General features: G+C 43.1%; 1 protein-coding gene across 11 annotated transcripts in view; it reads left to right on the plus strand.

Annotated features, from left to right (window-relative positions):
• Window positions 1–25,288, plus strand: part of LOC104919548 (ankyrin-3) — a 117,549-nt gene that overhangs the window by 86,439 nt on the left and 5,822 nt on the right. For 8 of the 11 annotated variants that reach the window (XM_027278235.1, XM_027278236.1, XM_027278237.1 and 5 more), the window contains 19 exons: window positions 823–925; window positions 1,675–1,725; window positions 2,285–2,397; window positions 3,216–3,248; window positions 4,153–4,377; window positions 4,618–4,772; window positions 5,010–5,221; window positions 5,477–5,684; window positions 6,066–6,162; window positions 7,288–7,516; window positions 7,624–7,749; window positions 8,191–8,313; window positions 8,850–8,876; window positions 10,511–10,592; window positions 11,989–19,254; window positions 20,147–20,221; window positions 20,630–20,761; window positions 21,229–21,372; window positions 23,800–25,285. In XM_027278235.1, coding sequence (XP_027134036.1) covers window positions 823–925; window positions 1,675–1,725; window positions 2,285–2,397; window positions 3,216–3,248; window positions 4,153–4,377; window positions 4,618–4,772; window positions 5,010–5,221; window positions 5,477–5,684; window positions 6,066–6,162; window positions 7,288–7,516; window positions 7,624–7,749; window positions 8,191–8,313; window positions 8,850–8,876; window positions 10,511–10,592; window positions 11,989–19,254; window positions 20,147–20,221; window positions 20,630–20,761; window positions 21,229–21,372; window positions 23,800–25,285 — 10,887 coding nt within the window. The remainder of the gene's footprint in view (window positions 1–822; window positions 926–1,674; window positions 1,726–2,284; window positions 2,398–3,215; window positions 3,249–4,152; window positions 4,378–4,617; window positions 4,773–5,009; window positions 5,222–5,476; window positions 5,685–6,065; window positions 6,163–7,287; window positions 7,517–7,623; window positions 7,750–8,190; window positions 8,314–8,849; window positions 8,877–10,510; window positions 10,593–11,988; window positions 19,255–20,146; window positions 20,222–20,629; window positions 20,762–21,228; window positions 21,373–23,799; window positions 25,286–25,288) is intronic. The other 3 variants (XM_027278243.1, XM_027278239.1, XM_027278242.1) reach the window with 3 other exon arrangements.

The following is a 25,288-nucleotide window of genomic DNA, read 5'->3' on the forward strand; positions in this document are numbered from 1 at the left end:
TGTTGCTTTTTCGCCAGCCTCATTATAGTGCACAAACACATACGGAAACACTGTCATCATATGTGTTATTTATGTGTCTACGCACACCTTTTTAACACCTTGTGTGCCCACACAAACATTCAGGCTCTTCTGTACCGATCAATTCAGCTGTAGCAACAGCACAAGTAAATAAAAAAAAGAAAGCACCGCATTGACTCTTGAGTGCCTGCAAAAATAGGCACACGTCACCACGCACACAGTCATAAAGCAGACTGCAGCAAGACAGATGGAAAAGACCAGATCCCCCTTTTGCTTCTCTGAAATAGGTCTAGGTCAGCTGCTAATGTTAGAAAAAAAATAATATTGCTCTTTAAGTTCGAGTTTGAGTATTATTTCTGTTACTGTAAAAAAGTGCACCTGCCGGCCAGGTGCATATACGGCCCACTAACCTACCACATTTCATCATTTAGATACACTTAGTTACATCCGTGTTCATTGTGCACACCAACCACAACTTCATACAGAAATGATCAACAACAGCCGTGTATGTCTCTTTCAGTCTCGTCTTCTTTCCCTCTATCTCTCAATGCAAACAACCTGACCTCACTCTCATTTCCATCTCTGAATAACCCGCTGCAGTATCTGATCCTTGTTCGACTGCAGACTCCTCTCTCTCTCGATTTCCCACTTATTACTTTTGGACTCTCTCTGTCCAGTAACTAAAAACACTGGTTCCCTGGAGGTTGCATGTAGTAATGGATTCCTTGCTTTTTGTTTTATGTTATGTTCCCCTGCCCGTCACTTGTTGTTGCCCGCGGCACTGGGTTGCGTGGTAACATGTAGCCTCCGCTCCTTCAGTTCGGATAGGTCCAACACGCTCAACCGGAGCTCCTTCGCACGAGACAGTATGATGATCGAAGAGATTCTGGCCCCCACAAAGGACACGGTAAGATTCCATTCCTATTCTCCCTCGTCAGATTTTGTTTATTTTCTCTGCTTTGTCTTGCCCCTTTTCACCCTTTATGTCCAACATTTTCCTCTTTCTCTCAGTCCCTGATCACATTTTCCTTCCTTGATATCCTTACTGTAGCTGTCTGGTTTTCAGCTGTCTTTCTGTCAGTGGCCTGGTGAAAACACAGACTGGGTAGAATTAAAGCACGGGGAAAGGTAGCTTTACTTGTCTTGCACGAAGGTCATAACAGAAGCAGTGCTGATGCCATGCTTGCTTTAGCCAAAGTGCTGAGGGTGAGTGTATAGCACCTTGACATAGAGTTTATTCAAACTTCAGGGCTTTGGGAGGCCTGCCTTTGCTTTCTCATGGAAAAAAAAAAAGCTCTGCAGAGCTCGACTCGCCTGTCAAATGCTTGTTTTGGTAGTCAGTGTGACAATAGTGAAAAAAAACTGTATCCTTTACTGAACATCTACATCAGGTCACATCAGTTTCAATTCCATTATACTATAATCTATATACGATATGTAAAGTTTCAGTTACAATCACATCTGCTACGTTCTATAGTGAGATCATTTGAATTTAGATAGCTAAACCGTATGGTCGTCTCAACTTCACAGAGATAAGATCATGTTTTTTTGGTTGGAAATTGTATCCTATAGTGCTACAAAGCACCATAAATTCACATGTCTGGACCACACAGTGCCATCAGAGTGACATCTGAACTGTCTGTCTTCTCCCCTAAGCTTCAGAGTGTCTGTAAAGACATTTCCTACTTGGTTGACCCTCTCAACAAGGTATAAAGTGTTCATAGATGTCTGACTCATTTTTCAGTGGTTCAGCTCCCATCTCTCTATTTTTGTTTTGGGTCAAAGCCATTTTTATCTCATTCATTTCTACTGTATTCATCAAGTAGTTGTTCCCGTGCTACTTTATGAGTTCCCATGACTCAGCGTGCACATACATTTTTTTCAAACAGTTTTTCATTGTTGCACGTTGTGTATTTTCACAGCACATTTACTGCGCTATTTGTTGTTTCTTTGTCCTGATTGTGGTTAGACTGTGGATAATGGTGACAAATGTTGGGTTGATGTATGAGTTCATCGCTCCATACCATGCATGACTCGAGGGGTCGTGAAAAAAAGAAGGGAGGGTCATATCTGTCAGCTGTTACATCCCTGCAATGACGTCTTCCTTTCCATTCACTATTTTTTGTGTCTGTCGTGTCCTGTTTTCTCAATCATTTATCCGCTGTTACTCCTTCTCATCTTCTCCATCTTCTCTTCCTCTTATTTCCACCCTAATCTCTATCTGACTTTCATTACACTCTTAAATCTTTCTCATCTCTTCTCTCAGCACCTGGCTGTGACCAGAGACTACAGCTCGGACTGTATGCGACGCTACAGCTGGACTCCCGACACCATGGACCACAGCGCACACAACACTGTGTCCAGCCCCATTCACTCTGGGTAAGAAGAGCTGTACCTTCTCATCCGACCTGTCAAGATATATTGTAGCAGCATTCATACACTACACGCACGAGCTCAGCATGCGTATACAGATACATAAACCGCTTGTACATCCACATAACTATTGCAGAAATCACACATTTTATATGCTTACCGCACACAACTGTTGTGTTGTCTTTTGTTCTCCCCCCCAAAGAGTCAATATTCAGCAAACCCTGCAGCACTGATGCAGACACGGTGCAGGGCTGTGGGATTTCTGCAGTGCCGCTACTGTACACATGACATTACAACAACAAAAGACACAGGTCATCTTCCAAAAAGCTCTCATGTCATAGCGCAAGACTAGAGACACGGTCCAGAAGTCATGTTCCCTGACATTTCTATCATGACAGAAACAAAGTACAGACTCATGACTCATGTGTTTCATTTGGCTAAACTGATAAGATTTTGCTCTCATGTCATTCACATACTTTGAATATATGACGTTATAAAGTCTTTGCAGAGGACTTAATGCATCCTTTCTTTTGTGTTCAGCTCAGAAATGAAATAACGGGATCTGTCATGCAGTTCTTTATTCCTATTTTGGTCTCATTGTTAGGCCTTGTGTGTTTGTCTATTTATACATTTGGTCATTTTGTCCTCTGTGTGTCTTATGTTTTCTGTTTCCCCTCGATTTTTTCCACTCCTGTGTTTTTTAAAATATTTCTTTTATCTACAGTAGTTATTACAGATCCCGATAGTGCTTGTCAAACTTGTGATACTAAAACTAGGTTCTGGGGGTTTGCCTCCTGCATTGCCTCCATGTGTTTATTTTGCAGCTTCTCCTCCCCGCTCCCTCAGTATGACTCCAGGTGATGACTGAGTTCGCTGCTTTCACCCATGATGCCGCAGTGATGTCACTTACTCCTCCACCTCTGTCTCCCCCGCTCTCATCTCCTCACTCTCTCCTCCCTTCCTTAGCCTTTCTCTCTCCTCCTTCAGTCTGTGCTCATGTCACCCGTGTGGTCTGGTGTTTCATTTGCACTGCCTAGATATTAGAAGTGTGTAGTCAAGTGTGTTTGGAAGTCTTTCATCGATGTGCCATCTTTCTACTCTCTCACAATGCACATGAAATCTTCCTGAAAATCTTACAGGCATTCTGCTATTTTCCAACATACAGTATAGACAACACAACACAGGCATAATGACAGCTCATAAAAACTTTCTATGCCTACACTGTACTCCATCGTCACTCTGTATTTGTGTCAATAATTATACTAACGGGACGCCAAAACATGGTCTTAATTAGAAGAAAGGGTCACATCACATATCAATTACATTAACCCTATCTTGGCGAAACATCTGTGCAGGTGTTTAATATTTGATCACTGAATGCTGCTTTAGAGGAACTGAAACCTTGTCAATGATCTCACCTTCAGCCTCAGAACTGGAAACTAAACTTTTTGCAACTATATTTAGCGCCCTGTTTAGTTTCAGACTGTTAATGTTCTAAATCGAGGCAGATGAAGGCGAGGACTGCCAGCTTTCAGCTTTTCAAAGCATCATTTCTTTTTTTTTTTCTTCTTTCTATCGTACTGTCTCTTACTCTTTCTCTATTTTCGTTATTCTCTCTCTTTCCCTTACTTTGTTTGGGTGTACGGTGATCACAGCATGGGAATCGTCCTCCTCACTTGTGTCCGTGGTATGGCTTCTGTCTATCTTTCTCTCGTCTTTTTTTTTTCTATCCTCTTAACATCGTTCGTGTTCATCTTGCAGGTTCTTGGTCAGCTTCATGGTGGATGCCCGGGGTGGTTCCATGAGAGGCAGTCGCCACAACGGCATGCGCATCATCATTCCTCCCAGGAAGTGCACGGCGCCCACGCGAATCACCTGCCGCCTGGCTAAAAGGCACAAGCTGGCCTACCCCCCACCCATGGTGGAGGGAGAGGGGCTGGTCAGCCGGCTGGTGGAGGTCGGACCAGCTGGGGCTCAGTTCCTCGGGTATGACGCTTGGGACTTTCTTTTTGCTGTGTTGACGAGTTGCAGTTTTCAGTAGAGAAGGGGACAAATCAAAGAGGATGTTTTCTATTATGTAATTAAAATACGATGAGTCAGAGAATGGTTATGGACTGACAGTGAAGCTTATTCACCAGTAATTAGACCAGAGAGAACTTCTCAGCTGCCCTCAAGTTTATGGTTTATCCATTTCCTCAGAGTGTTTTTTTATTGTGTCTCGTTTAGTCCTGTGATCGTGGAGATTCCTCATTTTGGTTCCATGCGGGGGAAAGAGAGGGAGCTGATTGTGTTGAGAAGTGACAATGGCGACACGTGGAAAGAGCACCAGTCTGACGCCAGACCAGAAGACCTCACTGAGCTGCTTACTGGAATGGATGAAGGTAAAGGTCACTCAGCAGCATGGTCCAACATTTGGTTCAAAGCCACAATTCGAGTGAATAAGTGAAGGTGAATTAAACCTATACTACATATCCGAGGGCAATATGTCAGATGGTGACCTAGAAAATCAGATTTTCACTCCAGAAGCATGTTTTTTTCTGTTTTATTCAATCTGTTTAGCCTATTTAGTGACGCTGGCCAAATGTCGCACCTTTTTGTGTGATATTTTCCCCTCACAGAGCTGGACAGTCCTGCCGAGTTGGAGAAGAAGCGCATTTGCCGCATTGTCACCAGGGACTTTCCTCAGTATTTTGCTGTTGTATCACGGATCAAGCAGGAGTCTAACCACATGGGTCCTGATGGAGGCTTGCTGTCCAGCAGCACTGTCCCCATGGTCCAGGCATCATTTCCACAGGGGGCACTCACCAAGAAGATCCGTGTTGGCCTGCAGGTACAAGAAGACTCTATAGATTCGCTCAGATTTAATCTGTTTTGTAACATTTTTTAGTGTTGTTATAAAAACAGTATAATTTATTATTTATATCTGACCTATTTTTGGTTAAATATTTGATTCTGCGTCACATGCCTGGACTCTTTAATCTCACAGAAGTTCAGGAATTTTTTGACCGCTGAAGTTTTCTCTTTGTTGTTTAATCAACAAACAAATACTGAGTCTCTTTCTCCGTCTTCCTGTGTTTGTGTTTAGGCCCAGCCTGTGCCTGATGACATGGCGAGAGCAGTCCTTGGGAACAGAGCCACCTTCAGCCCCATCGTCACTGTGGAGCCCAGGAGGAGGAAGTTTCACAAGCCGATCACTATGACGATCCCCGTCCCTCCTAGATCAGCAGAAGGCCATCCCAGCGGCCACCGAGGCGACTCTGCACCCTGCCTGCGTCTGCTCTGCAGCATCACAGGCAAGTAGACTGCAGATAACTAAAGCATGACCGCACTGTAACAATACCTCTATCCAAATAACTTATGCAGGATTAGCTTTGAGTTTCAGGTTATATAATTAAAACTGTTTTACAGTTATTCGACCTTAGATGCTAATAAATATTATCTGTGGTACAAAACATAATTGTTTACCATTATATTCTACATGAAAAAGAGTTAATCACTCAGTGTCACCATGAATTGAATAGCCATGGGCAAATCAGGCCTGCTTTGATGTCTCATGGTCAATAGAGATGAAAGATGAAAAACTGAAAATATAAAAGGATGAGGGTTACGAAAGCTGAAATGCTGGCTTGGCTGGAAAAGGCAGTGAGCTCATCTTTTGACCCTGTTTCATACAGGAGGGACGTCCCCAGCCCAGTGGGAGGACATCACCGGGACCACACCACTGTCCTTTGTAACTGACTGCGTCTCCTTCACCACAAATGTGTCGGCCAGGTGAGATACAATGCAGATAATAGACACAAAGTAAAAAATTATATTTTCAATGCCATAACTTAAGTTTGAGTGCTGGGTAGTAGTTAAACAATGAGTAATCAGTTATTTGTCAACATTTTCTCAAATGTGAGCATTTAATGCTATTCTCCTTTTTATATAATGGCATTTTCCCGATGTAGGATCATTAAAGTCTATCTTTCTGGCTGCATTTTATTGAGCCCACAGTTTCCCAGGGCTCAAGGAGATTTTTCTACGGACTAAACAATACATCGGTTTATGAAAATAGATAAATGAAGTGATACTTAAGTATATTTTAGTTCTGTTTTTGTCTACAAAGCTGAGTAATATATATTTACAGTATATGCAGTTTTAGGAAAAATCTAAAATATTATTACAAAAACATTAAAATAGGCTTAAAAGTTCCTATTTGGACAAATAAAACACTATTGATTCTTAACAAGTCTATTTCTTTTATTCTTCTTGTGTGTTAGAAAAGCACTGCCACACACTCAGTATTCAGTATTCAAGCAAAAATGCTACATTATGTCATTTGACATTATTGAATGCCTCCTGGTTTTATTGTAATTTTTATGTTCCAAATGAATATGAAATATTCAAATGAAATATGAAATGAAAAACTATAAAAGAGAAAAATTCAAATCTGGCACTTGAGTCAACATTATTATACCGGATATCTTTTTTATGAACTAGGCCTGCCTAGTAATAAAGCTGCTAAACTGACCTCAGCAAGTGAACTTCTTCGTGAACTTCTTACAGTACGAAGAGTCATGAATTCTCAAACTAACTAGATTGGAATCATGTGGTGAGTGTGCAGCCTGATATTAACTGAGCACCCGTTGGTGCTCTGTAATTAGATTACTACACAGCTGTCATGTGTTTTACTCTTCAATGAAACAATCCAGCCTGATTTATTACTTAAGATGGTCACTTGAACTTTAGTGTTTCAGTCTTATGAAATATGTGATACAAAAATGTGCGATGCAGATTTAGACTGTTGTAAATCTTTAAATCTCACATTAGGCAATTGTTTACATGGCTGATTTCTAGGTTTGTCCCTCACTCCCTGTCTCTTTACTCCTCTTTCCTCCGATCTCTCCTCTACAGGTTCTGGCTCGCAGACTGTCACCAGATTCCTGAGACGGTGAGCCTAGCGTCTCAGTTATACCGGGAGCTGATCTGCGTGCCGTACCTGGCCAAGTTTGTGGTGTTCGCCAAGATGAACGATGCCATCGAGGCTCGGCTGCGCTGCTTCTGCATGACAGACGACAAGGTGGACAAGACCCTGGAGCAGCAGGAGAACTTTGAGGAAGTGGCCAGGAGCAAAGATATTGAGGTGGGGCTGTGCGTTCATGTATACTTGCAAACACTGTACTGCAATAAGAGAATCTAATAGAAATAAAACATATATTTTGTTTATGTTTCATTAATGGATTTCTGTAGGTTCTGGAGAACAAGCCTATCCATGTGGATTGCTATGGCAACCTGTCCCCTCTCACCAAAAGTGGGCAGCAGTTGGTTTTTAACTTCTACTCCTTCAAGGAAAACAGACTTCCTTTCAACGTAAAGGTATCAGATGTATTCCTCTCAATACCCCTCGTCTCTCTGCTAGCATTTACTGTCTATGTTATTCACTCTGGTCTCCTTTGTGTGTGCCTCGCTGATTAAATTATATCAGAAATGATCATCCTCTGGTAATTCTCTAACATTCATAGCAACGGTAATTTTCTTTTCTCCATAGCCCAGGAAAATTAGAATAGCACAGTGTCACAGTGAATGTTATTATCGCCGCAGATCACTTTTTTTTGTAGTCTTTTAACTTGCATGCCGACTGACAGATGAAATACGTCCTGACAACAGTTTTATCAACATGCAATTGCTTGAAGTAGAAAAAAAATACAGATTTCTACGAAGAAAGAAAAGCTTTTTCCCCTCACACCCCCCCAACGGGTATTGAAATAGTTTGTTCCAGTCAACTTGTGATGCAGTGTGTTGTGCTGTCTTTTGCAGGTCAGAGATATGGGCCAGGAGCCATGCGGCCGCCTCTCCTTCCTGAGAGAGCCAAAATCCAGCAAAGGCCTTCCACAGACTGCCATATGTAATTTGAATATCACACTGCCAACCCACAAGAAGGTAGGAGCATCATGTTTGAACAGTTCATCCTTTTAGGCCATATCATATCATCCACATGTAAATGAAACTGAAATACAGAAAGTTTCCTGACATCGAAAGGAGCCATTGAAGTTCATTTGGTCCAGAAATGACTGCCTGCTGCTTGTGTCTTTTATTAGTGTTAAAGCCTGTGCCAGTCATAAGACCCCACAACGTACACATGCAGCCACACATGGACATTGTGCTTTGTTCTATTGCCTGGCTCTCTGTGGGTACATAAAAGTTGTTACGCAAAAACAGAACCGACACTTCTCATTTGTTCGTTTGTTGTGGTGTTGATTGATCACAAGAAACTGAAATTATTTTGCTTTTGCTTTTGTTATTTTGCCGTTTACTTTTTATTAATCCTAAAAGATTTTTTCTGATGCCTTTTGTTGTTTTTGCTGCTCCATTTTCATCCCCTGAATTTTGTTTTCACCTCCCCGCTCACTATAACGCCCCTGCTCTCCATTGTGTCATCTCTCTCCTCTCCTGCAATGCATCTTGGAATACCACAGGATATGGAGTCTGATCCTGATGATGAGGTAAAACAGATTCTTCATCATCACATGGAACTGCTTCTTCTTTGTCGTCCTTTCTGTTGGCTTTAACTGCAGATGCTGTAGTGAATATGCGTGTCACAAATAATTTGTCTCTGCGCAGTACCTTGGTGTGAAAGACGCTTCTGACTGCACGTTTTTTTTACACAGCTACGTCATTGCTGAAGTGACCCCCCCTTGTAGTGCATGAGTGGAAATGGCAGTTGTTTTAATCAGCAAGGATTTATTTATTGTTGTCTTCATCCCAAGTCCAGTGGAGCAAATTGCTGTGCTACACCTCAGCTTGTTTTTCATCTCTATCTTCCTTTTCATACATGTCCAACAGGATCTCACCCTATCGCCATCCTTACTTTTAACTCTTAGGAGGTTTCACACAGGACTATGGTATCTTTTGTCAGCTAAAGATGAAACCCTAACTCCTATCATTTGTTTACTTAGCCATTGTTTTGCTGTATTTGGGGTTTCCCGTCTTCACACTTGTCCTCGGCTTGTGTTTAACAGAGAATACTAATCTCTCGGCTGCATGCCAAAACAAAGTTTAATCAAAGGGAGATGAGGCTGTTTTTATGTTTGAGTATTTACATTATATGTAGTGAACATGTGTGTTCTGTTCCTTCCACATTAAGATATCAACCCACTCGCCAGACTGAATGTTGATATTCAACAATTCAGCACCCGGATTTTGTTCATTGACGGCATTTTTGAACATTCAGTGCCAACAGAACAAAACAAGAACTACCAGATAGATAGATAGATAGATAGATAGATAGATACTTTATTGTCCTTAAAGGAACAGGAAATTTGTTACCACAGTCTGTACGGAGCCTCAAACATACATAGATACACAGATACATACAAACACCACACCATAACAACAAGAACAGACATTCAATACAATGCAGCACATTTATCACATGTTACTCTACCTATCCTGTGCATAGTTCCCGGATATAGCGGTAACCAGGGTTCCTCACATTCCTCACACTGACCTTCTCCCTTACGTTTCATTCTGTTACATAAAAGACACACTATTAACTGCATTGGCACTGAATGTTGGCATAAATTGTAACTCATGTAATGCAGAGTTGTCCGATATCAACATATTTCCTAGAGACTGGGCTGAATATGTATAATACCACTATCCTCATGTTAAAATTTAGATTAGCACTATTGTTGTCATTTTAAGACGGTGTACTATCTCGCCATATTTGATGATGATGATCTGAGGAAGGCATCTCATGATAAGAGGACTTTGGTTTAACTTCCTGTACCAAACTGGAAGTTGGATTTTGCCCATGTTTACCAACTTAATTTAATAGGTCACACAGGGAAAGCACATATGGTCTGTAGTTATTTCATTGTAATGGCATTGAGAAATGCAGTGAGTGAAGAGATGCAGGAAAACAGTCCATTGCTCCCCAGAATAGACACTACAGTACACCTGCAGTGCCTCCTTGTGCCAGCACTAACAGCATGTACTGATTCACTAAAAACAGGACAGTGTTTGTGCACTGCACTACATAAATTAAATATATTAGATCTAATTCTGATAGATTAGAATATAATTTCACAATATTTTTTATGTTAAAGCATCTTTTGTTCTTTTTTGTTTGTTTCAGACTGAAAAGCCAGAACGACGTCATACCTTTGCCTCCTTAGCTTTGCGTAAGCGCTACAGCTATTTGACCGACCCAGCAGCGAGTGAGTTTGCCATTTTTACTTACATGAAATTTTTAATTGATTCCAGATATTTATGTGATTTGAATTAGTTTTAGTGTCTAAAGGTCCCTTTATACAGTGTACATATTTTTCCATATACCCATAGTATAGAAAGAGATCTATTTGACAAAACATGTTCATCAATCATTTATCCTGTTCACCTGACACATACTCTTTGATCATCTGTCATTCATCAAACATTTGCATGGTTTACTGTGTGTTACGCTTTGCTTACCCACTCCATGTTGACAATTAGTCTCCCTGTTTCAACTGTCATGTTATTTTACATTTGTGGAAACACTGGGAATCAATGTCTGTCTGTCCATTTACCATTTGAACAAAAAATGTTTTAATTCATGTCGAATAAAAATATTCTTTTGAATTGTTCTCATTCTTTTGGTGGCCATTTCACTCTTATTGGCTTTATGATTGTGTGCGGCTGTGTATATTAATGTGGTAACAGGTTGCACTTTACATTAACTTGGCTTCCCCTACAGGGAGAGTATTTTAGAACAAGCGTTTTCCTACAATATTTCATTTTTGCTATTTACGAAATATTGGCATAATTTCCATGCGACAATTATATATCTTAGGGACAGATTTCATATTTTGAATTTATATAATACCTGATAATACACAAAGTTTGTGTATTATCAAACTTTTTGTTTTGTTATTCTAGCATTGTCCATCTGAGTCCTTTTGTGGAAACAAATGTAAACACTAATTTGATTAGACTTGAAATCTTTGATTAAACTGAAAACAGAGCCAATTCAAATATCCAAATATAAAAATGCATGGCATTCTGGAGAGGCCTGAATGGCTGATTTACTTGCTTTTTCTACTTTTTTGTAAAGTGCAACCTCATATTTTATTTTTAAGTCATGACCAAACAAGTAAAGTGATCTTTTTTTTATTAATGGTATACACTTGTGGGGTCATCTCTGGCATTGAAAATGAACCAAATGAAAGGATAACACATGTCAATCAAACATGTACAGTAAAAGGCACTGTTGCAAGGAGGCAAATAGATTAAGCACATCAAAAGTCAATGGAACTGTATTTTTTGGTTATCATGTCATTTTTTGTCAACTCTACCATATGTCAAGCATTTTTGTTCATATACATACTTGATTCTTTATTGGTTGTATTTTGTCATTAGTCACTGATTTTAAATCTTCATTTGTCATATCATCCTGGGTTTTGGAATAAGGGCTTTTCTTACATTTCATGTGTAAAATTTTGTCTTGCTGTTGTGAATAATCCTGTTTCTGACTGACTCAAATTTCTCTTTCTGGTTTTTATGTTTTATTTCAAATTATTTTTTGTTACATTTTATGTTTACTTCCTTATTGTTTTTGGTTTAAATTATTTGTTGAAGAAACAACTGATCGAAGCTCGCCGAGAACACAGCCTTCTAGCTACCCTCACAAACCTGTCTTTTCAACGAGATCTTATCAGGCGTGGTCGCCTGTTCCTGTCGCCGTCCCTGGCCAAGCCAAGTCTGGGTTTGGCTCCCTCTCCAGTTCGTCATCCAACACACCTTCTGCCTCTCCATTAAAGTCTGTCTGGTCCATCAACTCTGCCTCCCCCATCAAGACCAACATCCCTGGATCACCTGCCTCCTCTGTTAAATCAGTTAGTGACATGGCCTCTCCCATCCGATCTTATAGAACCATGTCCTCTCCTATAAAAACTGTAGTCCAGCAATCCCAGTACCCAGTCCAGGTCACCCCCAGTCCCCTGGCCTCACCAGGTAAAAGTGCCCCAGATCCTATGTCTATGAAAGGACTGGCTGCATTGTCTGCTAGGACCTCCCCTATAACTGTCTCTGCAGGAGGAAGCCCTCTTCTTGAGAGAGCATCCATTGGCATGACACCACCGACCTCTCCTAAATCATCTCTGAATATGTTTAGTTCACCTCTGCCATATAAGACCGTTATGGGGGGCTCTAGTGGCACAGCATCTTCCTCCTCACCTATAAAAACAGTCCCTGGTCTCTCCTCTATGCGTTCCTTTGCCTCGGATGCCATTGGCCCGGCAAGAAACCTGTTCTCCTCTCTTTCATCACCGCTTAAATCCAACACGTCTTCAAGTGCTGCAGCTCTGATCAATGGAACTGTGTCGCCTACACAGTACCGCTCTTCATCCCCAACATCTCTTCTCACAAGCAGTCTGCAAGAGAGAATACAAGCAACCACCAATGCCGCAACTACAAGTGTCAACGCAGCCTTTGATGAGGTTGAAAAAACATTTAATTCTTGTTCAGCAGGCTATGGTACTTTGAAATCCATGTCCTCTTCTGCATCCTCCTCATATCAGTCCATTAGATCATCAGCTTCTAATTCCCTATACGCATCACTAAGATCCCCTCCCAGTGCCACCACTGCTGTAACATCCAGCACAATGACTGTTCCAGTGTACTCTGTTATTAATGTGTTACCAGAGCCCCAGTTTAAAAAGTTACCTGAGGTTTCCAAGTCAGCTGCTGCACTTCTGTCCCCACGGAAGACTGTTCCCCCTGAGGTGAATGCTCAGTTGCAGTCTTCCTTTGCCAGAACTCTTTCCCCGATCAAAGCCCCTCTTTTTTCCGCTGGCCTGAAATCAAACACCACATCACCGCTGTCATCCAGCCAAGAAATTCTGAAGGATGTAGCTGAAATGAAAGAGGACTTGATACGAATGTCAGCCATTTTACAGACAGACCCAAATTCCACAGCCAATAAAGGATTTCAGTCTGATTCACCCAAAGAGGCTAAGATAGAGGATGAGGAACCATATAGGATTGTGGAGAAAGTAAAACAAGATTTGGTAAAAGTGAGTGAAATCCTTACTAAAGATACTGTGAAGGATGGTAGGGTTTCCCTGTCAAGGGGTTCTTTGGATGACATACACTTCTCAAAAGTACAAGTTGAACAACCACCAAGCAATTGGAGCTATCCACCAAGATATGAGACTGTGGTTCCTCAAGCCAAATCAAAAAATATACCAGATAGAGATTTCAATCTCTCCAAAGTGGTTGACTACCTGGTCAATGATGTTGGTAGCAGCTCTTTCTCCAAAATGCATGACACAAAGCATAAAGCAGATGAGGGCAAGAGAGAAGGAGAGGGCAAGGAGAAGCAAAAACGTGTCTTAAAACCCACCATAGCAGTTCAGGAGCATAAGCTCAAAATGCCCCCAACAAATATGCGCTCTTCAGCTTCAGACAAAGAATTAAGTAAAGTAGCAGATGCACTTTTTGGAGCAGACACTGTGCTAGAATCCCCTGATGATATCTCACATGAACAGGATAAAAGCCCCCTCTCAGACAGTGGTTTTGAGACCAGGAGTGAAAGGACACCCTCTGCCCCTCAGAGTGCAGAAGGCATGGGCCCCAAGGCCCTTTTTCAGGATATCCCTGTTCCCCCAGTGATCACTGAGACCAGGACTGAGGTTGTCCATGTCATCAGGAGCTATGAGCCTCCAGAAGACAACAAACAACCTGCAATGGAGGATGCACACCCTGTCAGATATATTGATTCAGATTCTAAAGGGCATCTGAATCAAAGTGCATCAACTCCAGAACAGAATAAATGCTATTCAATAAAAGTCAGCCCTGATGAGGATCCAATGGGGAAGGGGATGCGAGTAAAGGAGGAAACTCACATCACTACTACCACCAGGATGGTGTACCACAAACCACCTGGCAAAGAAGCAGCAACAGAGAGGTGTGAGGAAACCATGTCTGTGCATGACATAATGAAGGCTTTTCAATCAGGCAAGGACCCATCTCGAGAGCTGGTTGGACTGTTTGAGCACAAATCAGGCAATGAGGAAACATCACAAAGAGTCCTCGAGGACATCAACTCAAAGCCTAAGGTTGAAAGAATAATAGAGGTCCACATTGAAAAAGGCAATAAAACAGAACCAACAGAGGTCATCATCAGAGAGACAAAAAACCATGCAGAGAAGGAATTGTATTACTACCCAGGGAATAGACTGGAAGAGGAGGAGCCTGAGGAATCACTCCCAGTGTACCTTGACTCTCCCAGAGTGAACACACCCATGTCACAAGAGGAAGACAGTCGCCCTAGTTCAGCCCAGCTCATGGCAGATGACTCTTACAAAACACTGAAGCTACTTAGTCAGCAATCTGTAGAATACAACGAGGATGAATCATCAGAACTCAGAGGGGAATCTTATAATTTTGCAGAGAAAATGCTACTCTCTGAGAAATTTGATCAGTCTCATTCTGACACAGAGGAATATCTAAGAGATAGGTCTCGCTTCCACTCACCAGACAGAAGCAGTCACAGTGAGGGTAGATCAATTGGGCCGAGGACAGAGTACGTCTTTAGGTCGTCGAGAAATGTGTTTGACAAATCTGGAAGAATGGCCAATGTTGATGATAATTTTGACAAACTGACACTTTTGCAGTATTCTTCTGAGCCTGGTAGCCCAAAGCAGTCTGTTTGGATGCGTGTGTCAGATGACACACACAGTAAAGAAAGAGAACAGCTTATGTACGAGGACAGAGTGGACAGGACTGTAAAGGAGGCAGAGGAAAAACTCAGTGAGGTATCGCAGTTCTTTCGCGATAAAACAGAACAGCTCAACGATGAGCTCTCATCTCCAGAGAAGAAATCTCGCAGACCAGACTTCAGAGAATCACGATCAGGGCCCAGTTCTACCCACAGTAGTCCAGAGAGGTCAGCTTATAGGAATGGTGGTAGTGGGGAAGAGTGGAGCAGAGAAAGGCTTAGAGACAGGTTCAGCTCCAGTGACAGGAAATGTGCCAGCTTACCCAGCAGTCCAGAGAGGAGAGTATTGTTGCAGTACAGTGAATCAGACCCAAGAAAACAAGGAGATGGTAAATCACAGGGAAGCACAGGTGAAAGCCCTAAAACTTTTCAAATGTCTTCTTCCAAAGTCAGTGCAGCGAGGCTAAAATTTGAGCAAGAGGCTCAAAGGCAAGATAGGAGTTCTCAGGGTGGCCAAAATTCAAACACTTCTATTAGGAAACTCCAGGAAAGTAAGTTACCTGTGTATCAGGTGTTTGCCGGTTCAAACGTTCCAAAAACACCAGATAGTCCAGGAAACCAGAGGAGATGTCTAGATAGCGAATTAAATAAGTTCTCACCCAAGCATGAGAGTAGTGGAAAAGATCAGGAAGAGAAAAAGATATTCAAACCATGGGAGAGCCAAGAGTACGGGAACTACAAGCCCCAATCTCCCAAATTATCTCATTCAGTAATTCACGATTCTATGAAAGATGGCAATAATAGTGATTCCCAAAGACAAGAAACCACCAAGAAAATAATCTACACAGAATTTGTTGTCCGAGAAAGTCCAAATAGCAATGATAGTCTAAAAAAAAACTCGGAATCACAAATTCCTATAAGAAAGCCATCTAATTTCTCAGAAAATCACAAATCCACCACTTTAAAACTAGATTCTTCTGTTGAACCACATGAGAAGGCAGGGTCTCATATACCTACATTAGCTAGAAGTCGGTTACACAGTAGCTCTGAATCCAACAAGTCTACTCGTGGATCATCAATAGGAAAATCCACAGACTCATCAGACAGTAGCCAGTCAAATGTAGTGTGTAATGGTGTTGATAGTGACCAAGTAGAGTATTTGGAGCAAGTAACTCCTGTAGTTGTCACAGAGGGTTTCAAAGATATTAAACCCTTACCTGTGTATGTTAGCATCCAAGTAGGAAAGCAGTATGAGAAAGAAACAGCTTCGGGGCAGCTGGGAACATACAAAAAGATAGTAAGCCATGAGAGTAGGACAGTGCACGAGACTAGGGGTGCATTTTACACTGTCAAGCAAAAGCAGTCTGCATCTCCTCAAGGAAGTCCAGAAGATGACACTCTAGAACAAGTGACTTTCATGGATAGCTCTGGGAAAAGTCCTGTTACCCCTGAAACCCCAAGCTCAGAGGAACTGAGTTTGGCCTCAAGAACACCAGACTCTGTCATAGGTTTCATGCCTGGTATGCCAAGCCCTATCCTAGAGGAGTCTGAGGAGGAAGAAGGGAAGACCTTCATCTACAAGCAGCCTTCAAAGGAAAAATCTAAGCCAGATTCCTCAGAGAGTCACAGTAAAAAACAGGATGCAGAGAGACAGAAGCCAAAGGAGAAAAGAGTGGCTTACATAGAGTTTCCACCTCCTCCTCCTTTAGAGACAGAGCAGTCGGACCCTGAGAAAAGAGGATCGTGTGCTTCTTCTGAGGCAGAGACAGAGATGATGGAGGTGAACCTCCAAGAGGAGCATGATAGGCACCTATTAGCTGAGCCAATCATCAGGGTTCAGCCTCCATCTCCTATTCCCCCCGGAGCTGATAACAGTGACTCTAGTGATGATGAGTCTGTCTTCCATCCCATCCCTGTCAAAAAGTACACCTTCAAAATGAAAGAGGAGGGAGAGAAATGCCCCAAACCAAAAAAATCAGAGAAAAATAATAAGGAGTCTGGGATCAATGGTGTTGTAAAGGGGGAGGATGCAGACTTTGAACAAAATGGCAATGACCAGTCCATAACGGACTGCTCCATAGCAACCACTGCTGAGTTCTCCCATGACACAGATGCAACTGAAATTGACTCTTTAGATGGGTATGACCTTCAGGATGAGGATGATGGACTAAGTGAGGACCCCAAAACATCCAGTCTGTCCAATGATGGAAAAACAACAGACCGTTCATTTAGTCAGTCGAAGCTTGAAGTGATAGAGGAAGAGAAATGTGAGGAAGGGGGGGATAATGGAAAGACTAAAACCAGCACATCTTCAGCAAAAAGCAGTGGTGATGAAAAAGATTATACTCTTGAAGGAAGACATCCAGATAGGCAGGGCTTTGGAGATAACTACTTTGGCTACCAACTTGAAGAGGAGCTGAATTCAACCTTTAAAACTGTTGCCACCAAAGGCCTGGACTTTGACCCCTGGTCCACCAAAGGGGGTGATAATGATGGAGTTTTTGATTCCAAAACAAAAGAGGAGGACCCCAAGCCCTTTGGTTTATCGGTGGAGGACAAATCACAGGCCACAACACCTGACACAACCCCCGCTCGAACACCGACTGATGAGAGCACACCGACTAGTGAGCCTAACCCCTTCCCTTTCCACGAAGGGAAGATGTTTGAGATGACCCGCAGTGGTGCTATTGACATGAGCAAGCGGGACTTTGTTGAAGAGAGGCTTCAGTTTTTCCAGATTGGTGAGCATTCCTCTGACCCTAAAACAGGGGAAAAGGGGAGAGGGGGCAAGATCCTGGGGGTAATTTCCTCTCAGTCAAAAACAGGGGAGAGGGCCACAGTAGATGGGAAGGTTATAGATACTACCACAGACAGCAGCACTACACCAACAACACCAGCAACAACAACAGCAAAATGCAGCCCTGCACAGCCTGGCAGTGACACTGGCTATACCGGTACTGATGCCCCCACCTGTGAAGCCATAGCTGAGACTGCCTCCTCATGCACAATCACAGCCTCTAAGGTTGATCCCAAATTACGCACTCCTATTAAGATGGGCATAGCTGCCTCTATAACTGTGAAAAAAGACTCAGGGGATCTCGCCGATTGTAAGGCTGAAATGTCAGAGGGTCAGATGGTGCCAGAATACATCAGTATAGAGGGTCAGTGTACAGAGAGCCAGTCTAGTAGACACTCTGAGAAGTTAGAAAGAAGAGATTACCCTTCTGAAAACTGCAACAACAACAATAACCTCGAGTCCTCCAGTGTTCAGGCCAACTATATTCAATGTGGTAGTGTGGTGTTTAATTTGCAGTCCTCCTCTGAGCCCACTCTTCAAAAAGCTAGTAGGATAGAAACATTGTGCTGTAGGGATTTAGAAGAGAGAGTGGAAGTACAGCACAGCAATGAAGTGCAGGAGCCGAAAAGTGAAACAGTTAAGGAAAGTGAAGTGAAGCAGCCCAAGTCGAGGCTTCCAGTTAAAGCATCAGGGTGGTCATTTCACACGCAGGGAACAGCCATAGGCAAGCAGAAGCCCAAACAAGCAGTGACCGTTGAGGTCAGGAAAAGAGGAGAGCCAGCCATAGCCAAAGTAGAGCCCAGGTCTAGAATACCAATCAAGGATGTAAAAAAGAGCAGCCCTGCTGCCACAGCTAGTTCACTTGTTTCAGTTCGGGTTACCTCACAGCCATCAAAGGCATTGGACACAGGCAGAGCAGCCATACAGTTGCCCTCAAGGCTACCACTGAAGGACAGACATCAGGTCAGCAATGTCACAGTTGAGGGAGCACGCAGACAGGACAGACAGGAGAACCCTAGTGAGATTTGTAAGCGCACCATCGAATACTTTAAAGGCATTAGCGGGGAGACGCTAAAGTTGGTGGACCGCCTGTCAGACGAGGAGAAAAAGAAGCAGACAGAGCAGTCGGAGGAAGACAGCACCTCCCGGAGCACCTCTCTGTCGGACGCCTCCCAGCCTTCCCAGCCCTCCCAGCCCTCCCGCTCATCCAGGTCTGGTAGAGGTTCGAGGGCTGAGGCCGGGGCCGCGTCCGTAAGGGCAAAGGTGGCGACGACGGACAGGGCCTCCGGCAGTGAGAGAAGCAGGAGGAGTAGGCGGACTGGTGGGAAGGAGGGCAGTCAGGGACTCACAGGGTCTCGAACGCCTCCCATCGCGGAGATCAAGCCTAGTTTGTAAAACTTTCACACTATGTTTAAAATACATCTATATATTTCTATACTTCACTTTTAGTTGCATGACATCGTTGTGATCGTTTAATGGATTGACTGGAATGCCTGTGGCGTGTTTACATATTCTCTTCAGAACAGTAGCTGTCATTTAAATTTATTTTTTTGTCATTGATGTACTGTGTACTGTATTGTCCTTGTTGCAAGATTCTCTTTCCTCTGTTCCCCTCTTTCAACCCTTTTTAACCTCCGTATAGTAGAGTGAGCATGCCAGTAGCAGTGACTGGTCCACTGGCACAACCAGTCCCTTTTTTGACTCCCTGGTCTGTCTGTCTGTCTGTCTGTGCGGGGTGGCTACCAAGTTATTGTAGTAGTTTGTTCTTACAGAATTGTTCGTGCTATCAATTGTCATTTGAACTAACTAGCGTTGGCAAAGAACATACAAAAGCGTCTTCGCATGTTGACATTTTAGATCCTAACATAGACCTTTCCACCCTAGATCTGTAGAATTATGAGTCTGTTGTTGAGAGTCATGTTATGCTTTGTTTTGTGTGGTTCTCATGACAGTTACTGCTTGCCTAGAGGATACATACCACAAACAGTCACAGAGCACCACTTACTCTATGAACATATTTAAGTTGCCCATAATGTCTCCAATGTGAAACATCCTTTTCTTGCCATCCTGGGGAGATAATTCAACCTATAGTACAGTTATTTTGCAGTAATATTCTAACTATTGTACTATAAATATTTTAAATACCTTGTTGTTAATTCTCATGAATAAGTGGCCAGAAAAGGAAACTTATGTACATGTTCATTTTTCTCTTACGTTTGTGTATGGGGGGGAGAAGAATGTGAATGTTATTGATCAATCATTGTCCTCTATCTTCCCAGGTCCCCAAAGTCCTTGTGAGCGAACAGATTTGCGCATGGCAATCGTTGCAGATCACCTAGGACTGAGTTGGACAGGTGGGAAACATTCTGCATTGTTCGTCTTCTCTCTCTTAGTCCATGTCGTCCAAACTTTCTCTCTTTGGCCACATCAGTATGAAATCCTGTTATTTACTGCCATCTTCAGGCTAACACAGCAACCTGCAATCTTTACAATGTTATAATGAAAAAGGAAGAGCTCCTTTAATTAACAATCTCCTTGTTATAGGAATTGTAATTTAAATGTAGTGATGAGACAACTGAATTTATAAGGAGTTTACTCTATCACATGATTTGAATCATACTGAAATACAAATATATGTATTGTGTATCACCCTCTGCAATCTGCGTGTTTGCACTGTGAATAACATCACAGACATTTAACGTCTGTAAATGAAAGTTTGAATATTTTCGTCTGAGTTGCTGCTTGTCTGTGTCGCATCACAGAGTTGGCTCGGGAGATGAACTTCACAGTGGATGAGATCAACCACATCAGACTAGAGAACCCCAATTCTCTGACAGCACAGAGCTTCATGCTACTTAAGAAATGGGTCAGTCGGGAAGGGAAAAATGCCACAAGTAAGACTATTTTTATATCTACAAGTCTTCCAACTCTATTTCGCCTCCCTTTTTGTTTTTTTGTTTTTCTTTCTCCCTCTTTTCAGTCTCTCTGCTGTTGTTTTAAGACTAAAAGTTCATCACCTGCTGTTGTTTTAAGACTAATAGTTCATCACCTGGAGAAGACGAACTTCTGACGCTAGCTCACTAAAATGAATGTTTTTGAATGAAGTGTGTCCAATCAGAGTTGGAGTACTTTCCGTCTGTCTTTTTATCACTGCCGTCTCTCATCTGTTCAGAAATCCTCAACCACTATGGAATCTGGAAGATTAATTCAGGAACAGCCTAACTGTGTTTATTGCCCCTATCAAACTACTACCCTACTTTTACTAATAATGTCTATTAAGCAGTTTTATTCAAATATACAAACCATATTTTAATCATTTTCTGGTGACTTAATACATTTTTGTTTGTTTTTTTCCCCACAGCGGATGCCTTAACTGCAGTGCTGACCAAAGTCAATCGGATGGATATTGTGACTTTACTGGAGGGCCCAATATTTGACTATGGTAACATTTCAGGCACGAGATGTTTTGCCGATGATAACGCTGTTTTCCGGGATCAGGCTGATGGTAAAGTTTAGCTCTGTTTAGCTGACCTCTTACCTCTCCCTGCTACCTTTTTTACTTGTTGTGCCAATGCATGGATCACATATGTATAGTCTCTAGAGAAATTGATTTATAATCAGATTTGGATTTTGTTTGGACAACTGGCTCCTACTGTTCTCAAAATGCATTCCTGATTACTGTGCTTGAACAGTTTTTGGCCATTGAAATAATTATTTAGTAGTATTTTACTTTAAACTTCAATCTAGCTTTAATTAATTTCAATTAAAACCATATTTTAATACCACTTTACCACTTGGACTGATTTGAATTGGGCTCTGTTGATTTTTTACTTAAATCATACTTGTGTATCCAGTTGTCACAAATGAGCAATATCCACTTTAAAACCCCATTCTAAGTGCATGCTGCATACTACATACTGCTTTAAATGTATTTTTTAATTATGTCTAAGTTGATTAGTAATGAGTAGTAATTATATAACCCTGTATAGTCTGCTTCCCTCTATTGATTTAGCTTAGCTCTCCTAGTTCTCCTCCAGCTCCTCTGAGCCTTCCTTGGATAGATGAGAGAATATCTGTGAAACCAGACTGCCTCCTCCTCCTCCTCCTCCTCCTCCTCCTCTTCCTCCTGCCTCCCATCACCATCCTGCAGCAGTATCTACTGCTGATAACAGCACATAACAGCTCTTAACAAATTAAGAGTCATGTGTTGCTGATATCTTCGTGTGCCCTCTCCTCCTCATCCCTCACGTGCCACCTCCTCCACACATCACTCAGTCATTTGTCGTTATTCATTCATTGTTTTATTGTGCAAGCATGTTTCACATTAAACAATCTTTTATGTATTCTCTTTCCCACTTTCTTCAATTCACTTTGTGTTTCTTTTATCTCTTCTGCATGTGTCTTGCCTTCCTTTCCAATAGTTTGCATAATTATCCCTTTAACTCCCGGAAGCAGTGAAGCCTCCTTCATCCTGCAGACACCCAGCCCCTTTTATTCAACGCTGACCCCAACACCCCCACCCACTCCCCTCGAAACCACTGCGGAACTTCACTGTCGCCCCTTTTCCCCACGCCGCTCTCCGAGTTATGAGTCCTCCATTTCTCTTAAAGACTTGGCACCTCCGGCGCAGTTGGAACAGTCACAGTTCAACTTCCTCTCCCCTTTTCCTCAGTGTCCCACTGCTGACCCTCGTCAATCCCCTACCTTCCCTTTCTCACCCCACCCATCCTCCCCGATCCCCCTCATCACTTCCCCATTACCGCCCTCATCTGCGGCTAACTCTCCACCACCCGTTTCTTTTTCGGCTACGTCTGTCCCATCCACTCCCCCCTCAGTCCCAACCTCCCCCACTCACACTACGCTGACTCCAAACCCTTCCCAAGCAGATCCAAACACCTCCTCTGTCACATTATCCGGGTCTACCTCCGATCTGTCCTGTCATACTACTGCAACCCTCGCTCCCTCCTCTATTACCCCTAACCGATCTGAATCCATCACCATACCTGTTCCAACCACCCCCTCCTCAACCTCAGAAAGGGCATTGCCTTCTGCCACCGCGTCTCCAAGCAAAGAGTCTTTAGTGACCCAGCTGGCTTCCTCCTCTCGCCCTGTCTCCCCTCTCTCCCACTCTACTCTCCCTCCCATCTCTCCCTCTGGGTCCCGATGTCCTAGCCCCAGTCCTTCCTCCCCTCCTCTCCGCTCTCTGTCTCCCTGTCCTGCTTGCCAGTCTACTTGTGCGCCCTCAATCCCTCCACCTCCTATGCAAACCCACACTGACCCTTCCACAATGGAAATATTAATTTAGCGGGCTCTATCCTTCACCTTGTTCCTTCTCCTCCTTTACTCCTTGTCACATCTCTCATCTGTCAACTATCTCACGTGAGCATGTAACAGTACACCCTGGCAAACATTAATATCTTACGCTCATCACATGCAACACTACATGATTAATATGGCCTTATGTCACTGATGTGTCCCACTTTCAATGTCTTACCTCACCACAACTTTTGAATTAACACTCACTGGAAAATATACTGACAAACATGACATTGCTTTTATGATTACTGACAATTTGAATGTATTTCTTTATATATATTTTTATATTTTACTATTTTTTTTATTTTCATATGTTGAATATGGCATTTATAAACATATACAGTAAAATGTGTTGTATGTATTAATTACATTTTACTGCATATGTTTGATATTGGTTTGTCATTTAGCCATTATACAGTAACTGCTGACATATCAGCATCTCAGCTAGTTGTCTGGATACATGCTTTACACTTCTTCAGCATCTGTGCCATTGTCCTCGTCATATGGTGTATGTGTTAAGGTGTGTGTGTGTGTGTGTTAAGGTGTGTTCTGTTCTTTTGTGGCATGCTTTCGGTGTGTGTGTGGGTCTCTACATATGTCATCCTGTCACCTACAGATTATCAGAGCATTCTAGCGGAGCTGCAGTCCCCCGCCGCACTGCACTCTGACCCCCACTTCCTGGAGCCCGAACTCCCCGTCACCCCCAACCCTTCCCTTGCCCATCACCAGCACCACCATTACCCAGAACCAGACACCCCTTTGCTGGCTGAGTCCCAGCCTCTGCCCTGGAGCCCGGAGATAGAACGCGGTAGCGGAGAGCCAGACAGCCCCCCTAGGAGCCCCCCCAGACCCTGCGAGCTCGCCCTGTGCATTCCAGTCTTTGAGCTCCCTGATCCTGTTCCCTCCAACATCAGGAAGCCCCACATCGCTCTGAATGACCAGCTGCTTTTGAGCGAGGAGGAGGACAGGTCTTTACATGAAATGGAGATGAGCCACACGCCCAAGTCACAATCCCTCCCCACGATGTGTGAGTTAGACATTGGCATGGCTTACTCCGCGTCTTCCCCCTCACTCTCATCTGTATCATCGATAACCCCTTCATCGCCTGACAGCGCACCAATCGGAGATGGAGGAGCACAGATGGATGCCCCCAATGGGCTACAGGAGGATGTTGGTTTGAAAGGAGGCGATGGTGAAGTGACAGAAGTAATAGAGGTTTTTGAGATGGTTGTAACAGAGTTAGCAGAGGGAAATGGATTAGTGGAAAAGTGGGTAGAGCAGGATTTGATTAAAAATGTGGAAAGAAAATGTGAGATGATAACACGAGATAGGTCCAAGTTGGCAGAAGAAAACAACATTTTGGTGGCGCAGACGGAAGGATTTGCAGAGGAAGAGAGAGATGTGACAGATGAGGAGCTCGTCCTTATTCAAGATGGGAATAAGGGAGCAGCCTGTGAGGTGGAGGAGGTAAAAGATGTGCAGAATCTGTCAGAAGAGCAGCAGAATCTCATAGAAATTGGGCATGAAGTGGAAAAAGACAATAGCATAGAAGCCGAAACTGTCAAAGAGTGTATAGATGAAACACCTGAAGTTCAAAAAGTTGATGTGGACAGCGAGGAAAGGCTTGACCAGGGTGACAGAATAGATGGAGCCACAGATGGAGAACTGCAGTTGAAGGATGAAGAGGTGTTATGTGGCAGTGAAAGAGATAATCCCGGGACATCAGAAGGGGATGCAGTAGCTGAGGACCCGTCTGTACCTGAGCTCTCCCCTCAGGCCTGGGTTGAGGCACTTGGGGAACGTCAGCCCAGTGACTCTGGATCCAATGAGGAAGAGGAGGAGGGAGACAGAGATGAAGTAATCACAGAAGAGGCATTAGGATCTCTCGTGGAGGAAGTGAAGAGCGAAGAAGGCTCAGAGGAGAAGGAGGAGGTCGAAGAGATAACCGAGGCCAGTGTTGAGGCGATTCTTGATCACGTTGAGCAGGCAGAAAAAGAAGTGTGTTCGCTTTCAGGTTGGCACAGTGATTCATCCAGCGTCAATGTGGAACCACCAACGCCAGGCCGCAGTGTCAGCTCAGACCTCCTTGACAGGCGGGAAAGGTA

The sequence above is a fragment of the Larimichthys crocea genome, chromosome III (assembly GCF_000972845.2).
Source record: "Larimichthys crocea isolate SSNF chromosome III, L_crocea_2.0, whole genome shotgun sequence".
Lineage (NCBI taxonomy): Eukaryota > Metazoa > Chordata > Actinopteri > Sciaenidae > Larimichthys > Larimichthys crocea.